Source organism: Lagenorhynchus albirostris, chromosome 14, assembly GCF_949774975.1.
Source record: "Lagenorhynchus albirostris chromosome 14, mLagAlb1.1, whole genome shotgun sequence".
In the NCBI taxonomy this organism is placed as follows: Eukaryota; Metazoa; Chordata; class Mammalia; order Artiodactyla; family Delphinidae; genus Lagenorhynchus; species Lagenorhynchus albirostris.
Genome location: NC_083108.1, coordinates 15,430,374 through 15,449,973, shown reverse-complemented (window position 1 = coordinate 15,449,973; position 19,600 = coordinate 15,430,374). Strand labels below are relative to the sequence as shown.

The 19,600-nt window shown below is 42.8% G+C and overlaps 1 protein-coding gene across 2 annotated transcripts in view; it reads right to left on the bottom strand.

Moving 5' to 3' along the window:
* Positions 1-3,347, bottom strand: part of LMAN1 (lectin, mannose binding 1) — a 29,234-nt gene extending 25,887 nt beyond the window's left edge. For both annotated transcript variants that reach the window (XM_060121022.1, XM_060121023.1), the window contains exon 1: positions 3,110-3,347. In XM_060121022.1, coding sequence (XP_059977005.1) covers positions 3,110-3,347 — 238 coding nt within the window. The remainder of the gene's footprint in view (positions 1-3,109) is intronic.
* Positions 3,348-19,600: the final 16,253 nt, after the last annotated feature.

Sequence of the window (19,600 nt, the reverse complement as noted above, 5' to 3'; positions counted from 1 at the left end):
GTAACTTTGTTAGGAAAAAATTTCATGTTGACAGTTTCAGCTTTTAAATTTTAGCGGGTTTTGATACCCGCCTCCTATCTTTGGAAGAGTGCAATATCTCTGCAACAAAAATTAAAGCTGCAACCAAACACTAAAAATTCAAGGGGCAGCAGGGAGGAAACTACAGCTTGAAAGGCAAATCAACTATTTAATTCTCATGATACTCTTTTTCAAACACCTGAAAAATTTGCATATTTTCTTTTTTAAAACTGTATATTTTTTTTTTACCAGTTTACAAACGTTAGAAATCTCAAACAGTGTGAAAAGAACATACCACTAGGAATCAAGAGACTTATTCCTAGTCTCAGTTCAGCTGTGTGACTTTGAGCAAATAATTCTCTTACTCTCTCGGGCTCACCATATGTTCACCTGTAAAATGAAGGGGCTGGGCTCAATCACTTATATACACCCTAAAAGTTATATGCAAAATTTTGAGCATATATACATTCTTCTAGGGAGAGGGTCAATCAACTGAATTTCAAGTCAATAATCAGTTCTTCAGCATCAGGAGATTCTCAGAGAGAACAGTGATCCCCAAAATGATGGCCTGCATCTCCATTCACTTACTAGCTGTTTGATCGCAGGCAAGTTACTCCATTTTTCTAACAACCTCATAGGCATGTAAGTGCATATAAATATTTCAATAAATGTTAGCTGTTCCTATTACTGGACTAGATGATTACTAAAGCACCTATGAGGTCTATATTTGAACAATTCTGGCACACCTTTTCAGATATTAACCAGCTCTGACATTCTGACATCCACACTGGGACATAACTGTATTGTTTCTTTACAGGTAGGAAACATTGACTAAAAGACAAGTTGAGATATTTTAGTAAGTTCAGCCACTATTTGTCACCATGACTTTCAAACACTTAAAGGTTTGGGGCAGTCATCACAGGAAAAGCACTGGATACAGAAATCAGAAGACCTGGATTTGAGTACTATTCTACTGACACTATCTATGTAACCTCTTCCAAGAACCTTAACCTTTCTGAACATCAGTTTTTTTCACCTATAAAACAGATAACACCTGCCTTGCCTACCAAGGATCTAATCAGAGCACGAAGAAGGTGAAAGAGCTCTGAGAGCTATAAAGGCTTACAAATTGCTGTTATCATTTTTGCCCTTATGGACCCAAGGACGTGTACTGACAGTACAAAAGAACATGAGAGTTAAGAAAAAGAAACACCATAGATTTGGTCTTAATTTGGGGATGATGTAAGGGGACACGTTTAAACTAAATCTTAAAAATTTCTCTATTAAAAAAAATTGTTTTAAATAATGGATCTCAGGGCAAAATGAAAGGCGAAAAAATGATCAGTGGAGTTAAGAAAGCTGTGAGACTGTAACAATTACAGTGATAATGAAAGCAAGGGATACCCATAAGCAGTGATTCCCAGAGTCAACAGACAGAAAAGTCACTAGCTAAAATTCTAATCTCTTTATTTCAAATTCAATCTAGTCATACAACTTTCATTCACCCAGGTACATTATCTGACATTTCTGCAGCAGAAAAGCTTAGTTGGTTATAGGTTCTGAAAAGAAAGTTAATGTGACTAATTTAAGTAGCTGATTAACATTCCTAATTGGCTGATGTATGTGGTGTGAGCGTGAGAAAAAGAACAGCAAGCCGGCAATGGAGAATGGCAGAAGCAGAAAAATGTCAACACATTTACCACCACTACTGAAAAATTCATCATCATTCCAAGAAAAGAAACAAAAATCCCCCAAACCTGTGTTTGGTACACCTGCATCGTCTTTGTGTATTAAAACAATGCTACCTTGATAACAGTTGCCCAGCTACATACCCTTGATGAGTGATCACATAATAAATGTCCGCTGAGTAACAAAATGCACTCTACTTCAAATATTTAATGACTTGGTCATTAAGTCAAATTGAAATTTATGCCTTTTAATTATACATTAATTTCAGTGAAACAGCACTTCCTAAAAGTGTGCTTCCTAGTCAGCAACTACTTTCTAGAAATGGAACATTTTGTTTCAAGCACTCGACAATCTAAAAGGATGTATACAAGGCTTACATAAATGATTGCTTAATAACACATAAAGATGGAATTCAAACTGCCAGTGCTTCTAACCCCAGATAAAGGCATTTGCCACTTGTTTCAAAGGTTGCATCTGATGGTCACTGAACAGAGTTTACAGCATGCCAAGTGCTACGGCTGATTCCTTAGTCAGAGGTGACACATCAGCACTAAAGTAGATACGTTTTCTTTCACATATGTAAATACCTAGCAAGGTTCTCTCAACCACTAACAGTGCTTAACAGTGCCAAACACATAAAATCAGTAACACATGGCGCACAGGTTATTTCAATTCCCCCCCACAAAAACCCCAAAACAGCTGTATATATAATGCTATTCTTAGCCTCAAGTTCTCAGTCAATAACCCCCCTCCCTTCTTCTACTAAATAAAGCAACGAGTGTGACTATTAAATTACCTACTGTGTTAATACAAGAGAAAAGATCAAAGACCACACCAAGTCACTGAGAAAGGCAAACTTAACGTACAGTTCCAAGAGGGTGAGAAGAATGTCCTCTGACATAAAGACTTAAAGATTATTCTAAAGCCAACACATGCCACCTCTAAAGCCGTCAGGGGGCATCGGGTACAAACTGGAGCATTACCCACTGCTAACACCGGAGGAGAAAACGCAAGGGAGGGCCGAGGGGGAGCGGGAAGGAAGGTGGAGGGCTGCCAGACCAGGTCTCAGGTTCGGAGGAGACGTGGCGTTGGGGTGAAACGTGATGCCCAGAAGCGAGCTCAAGTTAGTACCTGGAAGTGCGGGAACTAACGAAAAACCTCTAACCCAAACGGAAAGAACAGACAACATCAAAGACGGGAGGAGGAAGGTCGGGTGGAGATAATGTGGGAAAGACTGGGGGGCTGGCGGAGGGAACCTTGCGGACCAGAGCCGGCGTGGAGGCGAGGCTGCTGAGAAAGGTCCCCTCCACCGCGCATACGGGGTGCAGCGGGGAGAAGGTGAAGAGGAGGAGGCTCAAGGCGGGGAGGGGACCCGGGCCCCCCGACCTCTGCCCTGGCTTACTCCCCGCGTGGGCCCAGAAGGGCACGGTTCCGTCGCTCTGCACCAGGTGCGGTCCCTTGAAGCTGTATTTGTACTCGAAACGCCGATGTGGCTGCGCGCCTGGGGTGCCCGTGGCGCCGGCAGCTGCCGGGTGGCCTCCCACGCCGTCGCCCCCGACAAAACGACAGAGCGACAGCAGCAAAGCGCAGAACAGCGGCCGAGCTCCGGCCCGGGAACCCCTTTGCCTGGATCCCGCCATCTTGGATTCTGGGAAACGGGAGGCCGGCGGAAGGAGGTGGGGGCGGGCGCTGCCGCCGGCCAACAGGGCGCTCCATGATTGGCGGAGCCCGGGGGACCCCGAGGGCAAGGGTGAGCTCCGCCCCCAGGCTCCGCTGTCCAGGAGGCTGCTGGACCCAGAGCATCTGTGGGCGGGGTCTGGGGCGGCAAGGTCCGCCCGCTCCTCCTATCCTCTCCCAGGGCGGGAAAGGGACTGCAACCTACCCTTCCCACCTGGTGTGGAGTGTTGGAGGAGCAGACCCGAAGGCCAGGAGCTTCCTCCTGCCTCTTAACATACTTTAGAATTCTCGAGCCCTGACATGGAAGCCACCTAAGTGTCCATCGACAGATGAATGGATAAAGAAGATGTTGCACATATATACAATGGAATATTATTCAGCCATAGAAAGAAACGAAATCGAGTTATTTGTACTGAGGTGGATGGACCTAGAGACTGTCATACAGAGTGAAGTAAGTCAGAAAGAGAAAAACAAATACCATATGCTAACACATATATGGAATCTAAAAAAAAGAAGAAAAAAGGTTCTGAGGAACCTAGGGGCAGGACAAGAATAAAGACGCAGACGTAGAGAATGGACTTGAGGACACAGGGAGGGGGAAGGGTAAGCTGGGACGAATTGGAGAGTGGCATGGACTTATATATACTACCAAATGTAAAATAGATAGCTCGTGGGAAGCAGCCGCATAGCACAGGGAGATCAGCTCAGTGCTTTGTGACCACCTAGAGGGGTGGGATAGGGAGGGTGGGAGGGAGACGCAAGAGGGAGGGGATATGGGTATATATGTGTACGTATAGCTGATTCACTTTGTTATAAAGCAGAAACTAACACACCATTGTAAAGCAATTATACTCCAATAAAGAGGTTAAAAAATAAAATAAAATACTTTAACTATTTAAAAAAAAAAGAATTCTCGAGCCCTGACACCTGTGGACCCACCACATCAATCCTCCCTGACTATAATAAACCTTTTCAGTATTAGGTAGAAGAAAGGCATTCCTTTTGATGTGATACCCATTGTTCAGTAGCTGGTTTTCATTAGGTAGACTTTGCAGAATCATGTCTTTCCAGAAACAAGGCATAATCACGAATACTAATGGTCCTAGCCCCTGAACTCCACCAACCTGTGTTAGGGCATTTCAGACTGGGAACCAGCAATCCACAGGCCCAGAGAAACCTAAGATCTTTTTGTTGGTGTTGAATCAGGTGTGAGTTTATCACTCAACATTTACAGTTCTCAAAATCTAATCCCAAGAGCTTTCCAAATTTTGAAAGCATAGCAATAAGGCATTCAAATGAAACTGAGTTTAGTTTTGATAAGAGGAATAATGTGCTGTGAAGGGAGGGAGAAATAGAACCTGGACATTTGAGATAGTATTGGTCTTTGATTCAACAAATAAGTTCTGCATTTTAAAAGGGAATCTCCTTTGCCTTACCTAGAAAAAATATTGTCAAAATATTAATGATCATCCAGAGTTTTGTTTTTCATAAATGTCTTACTGAATTTTTTTTTCAAATCTGAGAATAAGCAGTATGATTTAAATAGCTTATTTCATTAGCTCTTCTAGAGTTCAGCAGGTGCTCTGTGCGAATTGTTCCATTTGTAGATTTCTTTTTTCTTCCTTTATTTTGGGGGCCGAGCCGTGTGCAGCATGTGGGATCTTAGTTCCTTAACCAGGGAACGAACCCACAACCCTTGCAGTGGAAGCTTGGAGTCCTAACCACTGGACCACCAGGGAAGTCCCTGTAGATGTATTCTTTTTTTTTTTTTGCGGTACGCGGGCCTCTCACTGTTGTGGCCTCTCCCGTTGTGGAGCACAGGCTCCGGACGCGCAGGCTCAGCGACCATGGCCCACGGGCCCAGCCACTCCGCGGCATACGGGATCTTCCCGGACCGGGGCACGAACCCGTGTCCCCTGCATCGGCAGGCGGACTCTCAACCACTGTGCCACCAGGGAAGTCCCTGTAGATGTATTCTTGATGTACTTGTGGGGAGAGGTGAACTGCCCGTCCTCTTATTCCTCCATCTTGACCCCTCTCCTCATTAGCTCTTAATGTGGGCTGTGAGTACCACATTAGCCCTAGGAGCTGTGTGCCCACATTATTTTAACTTATTTTTCATTGGCCTCCCAACTTACCTCCAGATTAATGGGCCATTACTATTAAATCTCTTTCTAGTGCTCAAATCAAACCTTTAAGTTGAATATGGATTTATGGCTCCCATTCTTCAGTCTCCAGATGTAACTAAATGAAAGTACACTCCTCATTGCCACCTCAGCAACAGCAGGAACAAACATTTAGTGTCTGTATAGTACTTGTGGGTCATTACTCCAGTCTCTTCAGGGTTTTCAATTCATAGGATTTAATCAGTTTACCTCCAATTCTTTCATCTCTGTGGGAGCTAACTCTATGCCTTGCATAGAGTGAAAAATCAATAAATGTTACAGAAATGTTAACGTTTATCTTTATGGCAAATACTTAATGAATGCTTACTATCTGCCAGAAACTGCACTAAGCGCTCTGCACATATTAGCTTATTTATTTTATTTAAAAAATGTTCTTATTGAAGTATAGTTGATATACAGTATTACATAAGTTACAGGTGTACAATACTGTATAGTATTCACAATTTTTAAAGGTTATACTTCATTTACAGTTATTATAAAATATTGGCTATATTCTCTGTGTTGTGCAGTATATCCTTGTAGCTTATTTTATACAACAGCGTATTGAAATACTTGTTTCTCCAGCCTGCATCTAATGAGAGGTAGGTAGAAATATTTGAGGAAGGAGTCACTTACCAAGTAAAAAGATAAAACCTCATGAGATGAAGGCTTTTCTTTTCCCTGTTTGTCCTTCCTTCTGCCTGAAATGTGTATGCAATGACGGAGGGCAGCAGCCATCTTGTGACCATTAAGAATGATGGCCCAGGAAGCCAGAGGAACCCCACCTTTAGCAATTTTCTTGAGCCCCTCTGGCAGGGGAGTTCTGCCTATCTCCAGACTTCTATCTTCTGAGATAAGACTCTCACTCATTTAAGCCATTGTTTCCAGGTTTTGTTACCTGCAATCCTAACTGGTACCATAGCTCACATGCATTGAGTGCTACTATGTACCAGGCACTGTTCTGGGTGGTAAATATACATTCACTCATCTAAGAGGAAATGAACCCAATGTTTTCATTTACTCTGCTGCTAGCTGTTTCATGTATAAGAAACAGTCCTCTTAACGTACTTGACTGCCTTCCCTAAAATAACATGTTGGACATCTTAAAAGCTCTTCTCCAAGTTTTCGCCAGTTATAAACCAGTGATGAAGCACAAAGGCTTTGGAGTCAGCTGACTGGGGGGTGACCCCTGGTTTTCCCAGCGTGTGGTCTTGGGCAAGGTGTTTAGCCTCTCTAAAGCTTGGTTTCCACATCTAGATAAGGGAGATTAATAACAGTACCTATGCCATTTAAAATTTTCCATTTTAGAAAGAATTCACTGCCTGGAACCCAGTAAGGTCTCAATAAACGTGAACTATTCTGCTGACGTCTTTTCCCTTTTCCACTGATAGCAAAGAGAAGCCTAACTCAGCCCCATTAAATCAGTCACATCACAGTTGCATTCATCAAGAAACACAGTCCATCCCTTCTTCCCATCTCTTGTTTTCTCCTCAAGGTAAGAAAACACACCCAAGTTGCAGTCAGATTTGAACAGTGAACACTGAAGAACTCGTGACTTCATAGTAATGTAAACTGCCCGACAGTTTTTAGGTAAGTAGCAGATAGTTTATGAATAGCCTCAGAGTCATGCCACAGATTTGGAAAGAGCTAATATGACGAATTTGGTCTATTTTAATTGTATTACAAATGCTATAGTAGTTAGTGCTAAAGAATTTGCCAATTACATTTAAATTTGCAATTTAATTTCTTCATGGTTACCTTTTAGTCAATGAATAAAATATAGGTAAGAATTGCCTTGGATGCAGTTTAGGTTAGGACAGAGAAGGGAGAATGATGCTATATTTGGCACAGTATGTGTCGACATCGGTTGTCTATGTATTAATATGTCATGTGTGGCTTAGGTATCCATAAGCTATCAAATAATATTTGTCTTAAGCAGTCGGTGTATGTGAAGATACTTTTCTTGGTCCTGTGATGTTTAAATAGACTAATTGACTCCATTCCAACCTTTAATATATAATTTTAAATTTGGAATTTCACCAAAATGTGAGATTTTGGTAAAATGTAAATTCCATCTTGGTAAATGTAAAAGTAGGCCTGACACTTGAAAGAAGATATGTTGTTCACCATAAAACAGAACTGTTTAACTTTTCTTCATATATGAAAAGGTCAGTCATAATATGACCCTTTATACTTCCACTGGGACAAAACATTATCTTTCATTCCTTTGACAAATTCAAGGTAAAGTTAAGAAGGGGAAAAAAGGAAAGAAATAGTTGGCAGGAGAACAGAAAGCAAAAGGAGAGAGAAAGAAATGTTTGGAGAGGGGAGGAAAACGTTCTTATCTGAACTGTGATAGCCTGAACCATTTTTGACCACAGAATAAATATTTGTAGATACTGATTTCCCAATGCAAAATGACAAAGACCAGTAAAGGGAGGTTAAGCAAAACACTTAAATTGGGAGTCAAAGTTCGATGTAAAGAAAGGGGACATTAACATAGATAGGGAATAATCGCAACCCTCCACTATATATTAAAGAAGAACCAGAGCTTTTAGGAGTTTATTTCTCCATTCTCTGGAGATAAAGTCTTTTGCACACATTTGGAATGCTGGAGCGTATTCAATATGGAAACTGAAAGAAATCTCAGTGACATGTGAGGCAATAACAAAAATTTGTCAGCTACTGGCTAGCTCAATAAGTAAAGGATTTTTTATTTAATTCTTTCAAAGTTGTGGCACCCATGGCAAGATGATGCTGGAAAGAGAATAATTTGTTAATAGCAAATCTCCAGCAATGCAAATCTCCCACCAGACCAAAAAAATGCTTTAAGCAATTTAGGTCAGAATTAGGGGTTTTTTTTCTCTCCTCTCTCCAGAACAGCACGCATATAGTAAAGCCATATTATTTCAAACTTCCCACTTTATACAAAATTAAATTCCAGGTGAATTAAAAATCTACATGTGAAAAAGCAAAATTATAAATCTTTTAGAGGAAAATATAAGTGAATATATTTATGACTTCAGTATAGGAAAATATTTCTTTCAAACAAACACAAAAGCTCAACCCATAAGGAAGAAATATGGATATACTCACCTACTGAAAATTCACAAAAACTTTTATTCAACAAAAGGCACACTAAACAAAGTGGAAGAAAATGTCACATACAGGAAGAATATAATTTCTATGCATAAATCTGGCAAGGGATCAGTATCTAGAACAGAAGAAGAACTCCTTGAAATCTATAAGAAAAAACATACATCCCAATTAAAAAAGAAAAAAAAAAGGAGATTACAATAGGCCATTCCCCCAAGAGGAAATCTGAATTGCCAAGAAATAAATGTTAAGATTTAGCCCAAGTAATGTGAATTAAATCAGAGAAATTGAAATTAAAACAATGGGGTACCATTTCCTAGTTATCAGACTAGTAAAAATTTAGAAGTATGATAATATCAAATACTGGCTAGTATATAGAGAAATGGGAACTTCCAGACACTCCCCTCACCAAAGGCACATATTCTTGTTAGCAAAGAGTCGGGGATGAAATCTATAGTCCATGAGACACTTCAGTAGCTTTAGAATTCGATATGATAATCCTTATTTTTGCTTAAGCTAGCTGGAAAGGATTCCACTTAGCTGCAGCAAAAATGGTGTTAAAACTACGGTTACGTGTCAGTTCTTTGCTTGCATTCGTGGAACCTCATAATGACGTCGAATCAATTGTATTTGAAAATGGCATTGTCTGCTTGCTTCTTGAATGCGATTATCCATTCATGCATGCATGCGTTTACTCCTATTTACTCATCAAATATAATTGAGTGCTCCCATATATATGGAATCTAAAAAAAAAAAGGTTCTGATGAATTTTGGGGCAGGACAGGAATAAAGATGCAGACATAGAGAATGGACTTGAGGACACGGGGAGGGGGAAGGGTAAGCTGGGACAAAGTGAGACAGTGGCATGGACATATAGACACTACCAAATGTAAAACAGATAGCTAGTGGGAAGCAGCCGCCTAGCACAGGGAGATCAGCTCGGTGCTTTGTGACCGCCTAGAGGGGTGGGGGGTGGGGTGGGAGGGAGGTGCGAGAGGGAGGGGATCTGGGGATATATGTGTACCCGTGGCTGATTCACTTTGTTGTGCAGCGGAGACTGGCACAGCATTGTGGGGCAATTATACTCCAATAAAGATGTTAAAAAAAAGAAAGCCACTATACTTCGAACTCCCAGTTTCCTCTAGTGCAGCGGTCCCCAAACTTTCTGGCACCAGGGACCGGTTTCGTGGAAGACAATTTTTCCACGGACCGGGCGTGGTGGTGGGGGGGTGGTTTCGGGATGATTCAAGAGCATTACATTTATTGTGCACTTTATTTCTATTATTATTACACTGTAATATATAATGAAGTAATTATACAACTCACCATAATGCAGAATCAGTGGGAGCCCTGAGCTTGTCTTCCTGCAACTATATGTTCCCCTTTGGGGGTGATGGGAGACAGTGACACTGAAGTGTGTTGCTTATGTCCATCTACTCTGTAATCTCGTTTTAGTTGCCGTCACTGCAGAAAACCCTGCTTCACAAAGATAGGATGATGGAAATGGAAGCAGGCTTTTCAGTGCTTTTGTGGCAATCTCAGGATATTCCGCCGTGACTTTAATCCAGAACGTGCGGAGATTTGAAGTTGTCTCAAACATACTCTTAAGGCCACCGTCATTTGCGATCTCAAGCAGTTGATCCTCTTCTAGCACGGACAGAGTCGATTCACCAGGTTTATTCACAAATGGGTCACAGATCCATTCCTTCCCAGTTCGGGGGCTCTTTAGTGGTTGGGAAGTAATGCTCAAACTCTTTTGAAAGCTGAGATAGATGAGCAGTTTTGAAGGTTTCATGGTTTCGTTGGATAGCTGGTTGCCACATGTTGTACAAAGTGGGCTTGGAGAATGTGATCACCTGTTGCAATGAACCTGTAATTTAAGTAGGACTCTTGGTATTTTCTTTTAAATGCAGCTTTCTTTTTGTTGGCAGCCTTAGAGTCTTCTGCTGTCTCATCATTGGGTCGTCCCCCTTTTCAAAGAAGCTCTCCAGCAACATTTGTTTTTTTACCCGTTTTGGCTAGGGTTAGCTTGTGGCCTTACCAAAACTGTGACTGAGACAAGTGCGCAGTGCAGGAAAGAGGCGCAGATGGAAGTGGTAAATAAAATAATGGGCAGGCCATGCGTGGACCAAAATAAGTGTCGAATTCTGACTTAAAGCCTGCCACCAGATGCAGCTTAATTGTCACTTGCCACTCACTGATAGGGTTTTGATAAGAGCCTGCGAACAATTGATTTGTTATGGTCTCTGTGCCGTCAAACCTCTCTGCTAATGATAATCTGTATTAGCAGCCGTTCCCCAGCGCTAGCATCGCCGCCTCAGCTCCACCTCAGATCATCAGGCATTAGATTCTCATAAGGAGCACGCAGCCTAGTTCCCTCGCATGCGCAGTTCACAGGTTTGTGCTCCTATGAGAATCTAATGAGGATGTTGATCCAACAGGGGGCGGAGCTCAGGCAGTGGTGAGGGTGATGGGGATGAATGGCTCACTCGCCCGCCGCTCACCTCCTGCTGTGCGGCCTGGTTCCTATCAGGCCATGGACCAGTACCAGTCCATGGCCCGAGGGTTGCGGACCCCTGCTCTAGTGGACTTTTTGTTTATAACAGCGCCTCCCGACTTTCCCTTCTCCTCAAAAAAACGTTTCTTCTCCTTCTTTGCTGGACTTGCATGTGGTTTACTATAGTTGTGTGTCTTGAATTGCAGTTGTTTTCTGCTCCCAAATAAACTTGCTTTGCTGGTATAATAAAAAAAAATATTGAGTGCTCCGCTATACTAGAGGCAAGGTAGTAGGAATACAACTTCCTGGGAGATTTCAGACTTAAGCTTAAAAAATTGTTATAAAATGTTAATAGAGGCTTCCCTGGTGGCACAGTGGTTAAGAATCAGCCTGCCAATGCAGGAGACACGGGTTCGAGCCGTGGTCTGGGAAGATCCCACATGCCGCAGAGCAACTAAGCCCGTGTGCCACAACTACTGAGCCTGCGCTCTAGAGCCCGCGAGCCACAACTACTGAAGCCCACAGGCCTAGAGCCTGTGCTTTGCAACAAGAGAAGCCCACGCACTGCAACGAAGACCCAACTCAGCCAAAAGAAAAAAAAAATTAATAAATGGGATGCTTTCAGCTGCAAGAATGAAAAAACTCAATTTGAAACAATAGGGAAACCTGGCATTGGACAGAACTGCAAGTTAGAGGTAGGCAGGGCTGGGTGCAGGAAGGTATAAGCCATCTCTGCTCTGCATCTTGGAAATGTCTGTGGCCCTACCTTGCACTGACTTTGTCCTCAGGTTTCTCTCCAAGTCCTAAGATGGTGGTTCCTTCCTCATGTTCCACGAGAGATAGAAAATCTCTCTTCCAACCTTGGAATAAAATTTCCACCCTTCATTTGATGAGGTCCACTTAGGTTACATGTCCATCTTTGGAACATTAACAGTAGACAGGGGAAGACCATGCACTGACTCAGTTACTGGTAAAGAGCATGGGATTAGGAGGTGTGGTTAAGAACCATGGTTCTCAAACTTCAGTGGGATTCAGAATCACCTGGGGAGCCCCACGCCCAGCCTTTCTAGATAACATAGTAGGCTGAGGATAGGATGTAGGAATTTGCATTGCTAACAAGTTCCAGGTGATGCTAATGATGTTTGTCTGGGGACTATGTGTTGACAATCACCGGCCTAGACAAATCATGGTCTATCCTAGGAGCTGAAGATGGGGTCGGCTCCCAAGCCACATGGGCTATATGTGTGAGGGGGTGAATTTCTAACCAAAGCCAGGAGCTCAGTTCAGAAGGAAGAAAGTTGAAATGAAAGACTGGAAGGCAACCAACAATGTCTCCACTCTTTAAGCAACAACACTATAATGTCTTATAGAGTTTATAGATTACTAAGGATGCAAAATGAAAGAGTGATCTAAGTTAGGAGGATGTGATAACATGATTATAAGAACAAAGAGTTTTTCAGTTCAAGATTACACTATCGTTTAAATAATCAGTTTTTAATCAACAAGTATACAAGTATATATACAAGTATATATATTCTTTTTCATATTCTTTTCCATTGTGATTGATCCCAGGATATTGGATATAGTTCCCTGTGCTATACAGTAGGACCTTGTTTATCCATTCTCTATAATAGTTTGCATCTGCTAATCCCAAACTCCTAATCCATCCCATATCCCCACTCTCCCCTCCCCCTTGGCAACCATAAGTCTTGAACAAAACTACTTTAAAACACTGTCAAAGAAAATCTCAGTTTCCATGGGTAACCACTCCAAGATTTACCAAACCTCTCTAAAAGCAAATCACTCTGATGGCTTATTGAAGGTGCCACAGTCAAAGTCAATTTCCTGGTTTTTCCCACATACCATGATTAAGCTATGAACAAATGTAATTAAATGATTCTCATATAACCTTTCTAATAATTCCTATTCTGACTACTACAGTTGAACAGAATGAGGGCTGCGTGATGCCTTGTACACAATAGATGCTTAAATATGTTTAAAGGCGGTACACAGCTGAGGAATATAACCATGAACACACAAAGCTGTATATGTAATCAGTCAAGCATTCTGAGAGACTAGGATTTTAGCAGTTTGCAGACAACTCCTTCAGGAACCTGAATGAATTATTTGAGGTGCCGAATCACCAATCATGCTTATTTCTAATTCGATTCGGTTCAACTTCCTAAACACTTTTTGGATGGATGCCTGTGAGATTCCAGGCTCTGTACTATTTTGAGTTTGATACTTTAATGTTGAGGACTATTAACAATATTTAAGATTTTAAGACAGTTTTTTTAGTCTTCTGGAACTACACTCAATAATTTCACTATAGTCTAAATGAATAAAAACCTAGTAACGCTAAATGTACGCTTTCATGACAAATCTCATTCAATACCTGCACTTACTCGTATTTTCCTTATTTCCAAAGCCATCTCAAGAGGCATCCCATTAGGTGCATTCTAAGAGTCCCTCCTTTCCACTAATCTTGCTTTGAGGCCTGTATAATGTTAGGGAAAATACTACAGGGCCCCAACGTTTCCCCCAAAGTGTTTACTTTGTTTTTTTAAAAATAGTTTCTTCCATTCTCTTGTTTGTCCATAACTGGTCCATGAAGCCTTGTAATTGTGTAAATGCATAGAGCAAAAATCTGCAATTATGATAAAAATATGTCCTTAAGTTGAAAGCATGAGTTATCAAAGACAAATGGGTGCGGGCTCCTGCGCCAGAATGAATCTGCTCAATATTGACATAGCGAATTGTCCGGAGGAGATTAAACTGCAACTCGAAAAGCAGGCAGAGGAACAGTGAGTGACAGGGGCTTTATGGGGGGGCAGTGCCTCCCAGTGGGAGAGTTCATCTTCTTCCTCAAAGAGACGCCTTCAGGGATCATGTAACTTGAATTCCCTGTGAATTCAGTGTCATCTTAGCTTGACCAGCTCTGGAAGAACATATTAACCTCCGCTTGTGATTTTCAGAAAACCATTCTAATTTAGCAAGTAATTAAGGGTCACATGCAGGATAAAGAGCTAGATAATCTTGGATTACCCACAGGAAGCTTTGTCTCCAAGGCAACCCCCCGATGGAGGGGCTGTTAATTCGAAGGCCAGTCGGTTAATGAACTGGGAATGGTAACTGGCTCTCAGACCCGGTCGAACCAGGGAAATGGAAATAACAATTATATTGCTATTGAATGATTCAGTGGTAGAAAATAAATGCTTCAAAAGCCAGCAGAGGCAAAACATTTCAAGAAAGGATATAATTGTCACTGTTCTGCTAGACCAAGCCTAGGGATCTAAAATTAGCTTATCTTGAATTCAAGCTATGCCAATCTTTATTTATGAATTTTAGCCTCATCTCCAGCTGAATCCTCTGGTTTCAGTGCTTTCTATGACCTAATTACCCCACAGCCTCATTTCTCCAGAGGGGCAGCCTCAGTAACCAGACCAGGCTGGGAGAGTGGCCCAAGGGACCTTTGGAAGAAGAGACAAAAGTGGCATTGTCCATCAGAGTCTTTGATATCTCACGCTAGGCTAAAAAATAAGATGAGGTTGCACAGATGAGCACCCTAAGAGGATTTTTAGGCCAGGTTGGTAAAGGTGGAAGGGAAGCATGCAGCCGACCTAATGAGAGAGGCTGGGATAAGATGAGCAGAAAAACAAAGACAGCCCCACTCGGAAAACTCGGAGGGACAGAGTGGAAAATTGAAGTGCCCTTGCTGATTTCTTACGGCTCCTCTCTTTTTGTTTTTCCCAATGGCCAAGTTTGGGTCTTACGTTCTCCATAAAGCTTTCTACAACTCTTGAGCCCTTATTTACTTCTCTCCTCTAAACGTTCACTGAGCCACATTTCACACTCAACTGTATATTCTGTTTCAAGGCTTATTAACAGTTTCACCTGCCCTGATTTTGTGTCTCATGGCTTGTAAGTCATGTATATTTATTCAGTATTCTAGAAACATGTACTGAGACTCAAGGGTGAGGTGGGCACCATGCTAAATGCCGGCGATACAGAGATGAATAAAATGTGGTGTCTGACAGAAGGACCTCACAGTGAAGGGAGTGAAGGAGGCAGGTAAGCGAGCAGAAATGTGTCGTGAACTCTGAGAGGGATGTAAACGCAGCTGGACGTACCTCTGGTGCCGTATGTTCTTGGATGTTCCGTAACAAGAAAGAGAGCTAGTGACACGAAAGATGATTTATCACCAAGGCCGATGGCATGGTTGATGACAACACCGTGAAGAAAAGTTTTGAGGACATACTGGCAGTGAAAACTTTTAGCTCATAATCACCAAGTCAAGAAAAAGAAGAAAAGCAGAAAGTAGTGAATTTCTGGGTTAAGGTAGAAAAGAGTAAGGAGCAAGGAAGATATTTTGGTGAAGATTTACTCTAGCCTCCTTGCCAGGAATATAAGACCAGCACGATGTGTTTTCAGGGTCTGCCGAGGTATACATCCTTCTGAGCTAATTCTTCCATCAGGACGGATTTGAGTGTGTGAGAGAGGAAAGTGAGCCCAAACCGACCAGGTGTAGATGACAGGAAATGGAAAGAGAATTCCCTTTAAATGTGGCACTAAATTGGAAAAGGACAGGTTTCACAGGCATAGGGAACTAGTCTTAGGATTCCATGAAACAGATGTAAAGGCTGATGGGATTTATGAAGATTGGATGTTTATTTAGGAAACTGTTTTAATGATAAAAGAATGAAGGACCAATTTTGACAAAAAATGAGAAAGACCAAAGGACACCTATGGGAATCCCTTGGTGGTCCAGTGGTTAGAACTTGGCACTTTCACTGCTGGGGCCCAGTTCAAGCCCTGGTTGGGGAGCTAAGATCCCACAAGCTGGGTGGTGTTGCCAAAAAAAAAAAAAAAGAAGAAGAAGGAAACGTATCTGACAGACTAAAGCTCAGAATGCTCTGGGGAGGTGAGACCCAAGTAAGATCACTGAGGGAGAAGCAGGGCGCCAAAGAAGGGCCAAAGAAATTCGGAGTCTTCAGGCCCAAAGGCAAAAACGAGAAAATGAGATGTCAGCTCTACCGAGGGAAACTGAAAACACTTCCTTGTATAGTGAAGGCACTCGAGTGGGGAAAATGTGCTGCTTTATTAGATGGGGCACAGGAAGCTCAGACTGGAAAGAGACGACTCAGCTATGTTCACGCAGCCACGTGAGTTTACAGAGGGAAATGGAACAGGCAGAGGTAAGGGGGCATCTTGTTTTCCTTTCTCTGAGTATTTGTAAACAGATATAAAAGCACTGGGGTGGGAAGGGAGGTAGATTGAGAGCAGAGACAATGAACACGCCTGTTGGGATGTACAGTCGGCCGTCCGCATCTGTGAGTTCTGCATCCTTCGATTCAATCAACTGCAGATCAGAAATGTTCGGCGAGGGGCTTCCCTGGTGGCGCAGTGGTTGAGAGTCCGCCTGCCGATGCAGGGGACACGGGTTCGTGCCCCGGTCCGGGAAGATCCCACATGCCGCGGAGCGGCTGGGCCCGTGAGCCATGGCCGCTGAGTCTGCGCGTCCGGAGCCTGTGCTCCGCAACGGGAGAGGCCACAACAGTGAGAGGTCCGTGTACCACCAAAAAAAAAAAAAAAAAAAAAAAAAAAAGTTCGGCGAAAAAAATTCCAGAACATTCCAAAAAGCAAAATTTGAATCTGTTGCTTGCTGGCAACTATTTACATCGCATTTACATTGTATTAGGTGTTATAAGTATTTAGAGGTGATTTAAAGTATACGGGAGGATGTGTATAGGTTATATGCAAACACTGTGCCATTTTAGATAAGGGACTTGAGCATCCTTGGATCTTGGTGTTTGTGAGGTTCCTGGAACCAACCCCCCTCAGATACCCAGGGACGACTGTAGAGGTGAACTGAAGCTATTTGTCTGTTTAAATGATCTGGAGGTATGCAGGAAGATGCTCCAGGCCTGTCATTAAGGCAATAATTTATAACCTGCTATGGGTTAAATTTCAGATGTGCATAGCCACAACTGAAAACCAGGGAGATGTGCAAGAAAGGCCTGAAACTGTAACCAACCTATTCATTCATTCAGTAAGCATTCATTGTGCACTTATATGTGTGAGCACAGCTCTAAGCATGAGGAAGAGAGCAGTGAACCAGACAGAGGAGGCCTTGGTCTTGTGGAGTTTTACACTCTAATCTGGGGAAAGAGACAATAAAACTACCAAGAAATTTTTAAAAAGAAAATTTCAGGGCTTCCCTGGTGGCGCAGTGGTTGAGAGTCCGCCTGCCGATGCAGGGAACACGGGTTTGTGCCCCTGTCTGGGAAGATCCCACATGCTGCGTTGCGGCTGGGCCCGTGAGCCATGGCCGCTGAGCCTGCGCATCCGGAGCCTGTGCTCCGCAACGGGAGAGGCCACAACAGTGAGAGGTCCGCGTACCGCAAAAAAAAAAAAAAAAAAAAAAAAAGAAAATTTCAAATTGTGATATCGATAAATGCTGCAAAAACAAGGAACAACAATAACAAAACAAACAGAAATGGGGTTGAGAGTGTGATTGGTGGGGCTGGGTGGACAGGGAGACCCGGTGCTTTAGGTAGAGGGCTCTGGGAGGGCCTCTCTATGGGGGACACATCTGATTGGAGGCCTGAGGGGTAGAGAGGCAGCCAAGTGAGGATCAGGGGCAGAGTGTCCCAGGCAGAGGGGACAGAAAGCACAACGTCCCTGGGGCGGGAAAGGAAGCGCGGAATAACTGGAGTGTGACCGACGGAAACAGAATCTGTATTTTAACAAGATCCAAGGGATGAATGGGTGTGTGAAACTTTGAGAAGCACTGCTGTCATCATATTTGTGCTTTTAAAAGACTCTAAGAAAAACCTACGAAGACGGTTATAATTTTCTTTTTTTTTTTTTCGGTACGCAGGCCTCTCACTATTGTGGCCTCTCCCGTTGCGGAGCACAGGCTCCGGACGCGCAGGCCCAGCGGCCATGGCTCACGGGCCCAGCCGCTCCGCGGCATGTGGGATCCTCCCGGACCGGGGCACAAACCCGTGTCCCCTGCATCGGCAGGCGGACTCTCAACCACTGCGCCACCAGGGAAGCCCGAACTCGTGGCTTTTTAACATATTTGATGTGTTTCATTTTATTTTTTAACATATTTGATGTGTTTTCATCCACTTCAGTTATTACCCTTAATGATGCTCAAATCATTCCGGTGCCTCCTGAGTCCTGTTGATACAGTCCCAATAATCTTTGATAGCTTTCTTGCTTTCTGAACTTTTCAAATCATGGAATCTTAATTTGCATTTCTTTTATTAGTAGTGATGTACAGGGGCTTTTCATGTATTTAACTGGGTGTATTTTGAGTTTGCAGCTAACCAATGCATGGGCCAGGCAGGTGGTGGGCTGTTCTTAAGAGCACTGAACTGTGAACCAGGAGCCCTGTTCTCTAATCTTGCCATTGGGATGACATATAAGGAAGTCACTTATCTTTTAGGATCATTTCTTCCTTATCACATTGTGGGGGGAGGGTGCCTCTATAATCTTTAAATGTCCCTCTCAATCTAAAATGCTGAGATCTTAATTCCTGGATCTCATGTGCCCCTGAATTCCTATAAAGATGTTTATCCAATGAAGTCAATTGAGTAACTGTATTACAGAGTTCAATTTAATTTCTGTCTGAGAAAGTTATTTTACCAAATTTATTTGTAAAACAAAAAAAATTGTTAGATCACATGTTCTGGTTTTTAAAATTATTATTAAAAAATATGGTCCCTCACAGATGTAGAGAACAAACGTGTGGACACCAAAGGGGGAAAGTGGCAGGGGTGGGTGGTGGTGGTGGGGTGAATTGGGAGATTGGGATTGACATGTATACACTGATATGTATAAAATAGATAACTAATAAGAACCTGCTGTATAAAAAAATAAATAAAATAAAATTCAAAAATTAAAAAAGAAGAATACGGTCCCTGAATTGGTAGAGGCTGCATTGATTGACCCTCCCGCTTGCTCTTTCAGAAGCTGCAGCCACCTGGCCAATAGCTTGTCCAGCCTCCTGCTGAAGCATCTGCCGAGGCTCTGCAGATTGCTGCGCGCCCTCCCTCCCCCAGCCCAGTCGCCCTCCATCCTCAGGTTGCTCGTTAACTCATTAGAAGATGCTTTGATAGCAGCTGTTGGGGAGGTTCTGCTGTCTGTAGCTCAGGGTTTTCGAAGCACCTGCCTCAGTGTCACCTGGAGACCTTGGTAAACATCTCCTACAACATCCACCTACTAGGGCATCACACACGGTGCTTTTCTTCCACAGCATTTATCACAGCACCGGGAATCAAAGCACTACTTGTGCAAATCTTTGTGTAATGCCTGCCTCCTGCAGTGGACAACAAGCTCCATGGGGGCAGGCTGTGTCAGATTTTGCTTCCCTTCCTAGCGCCAGCACTCAGCTGGGGCTTTGGCACCTTGCAGGCATCCCAGTATTTGCTGGATGCCGAATGCATGGGTA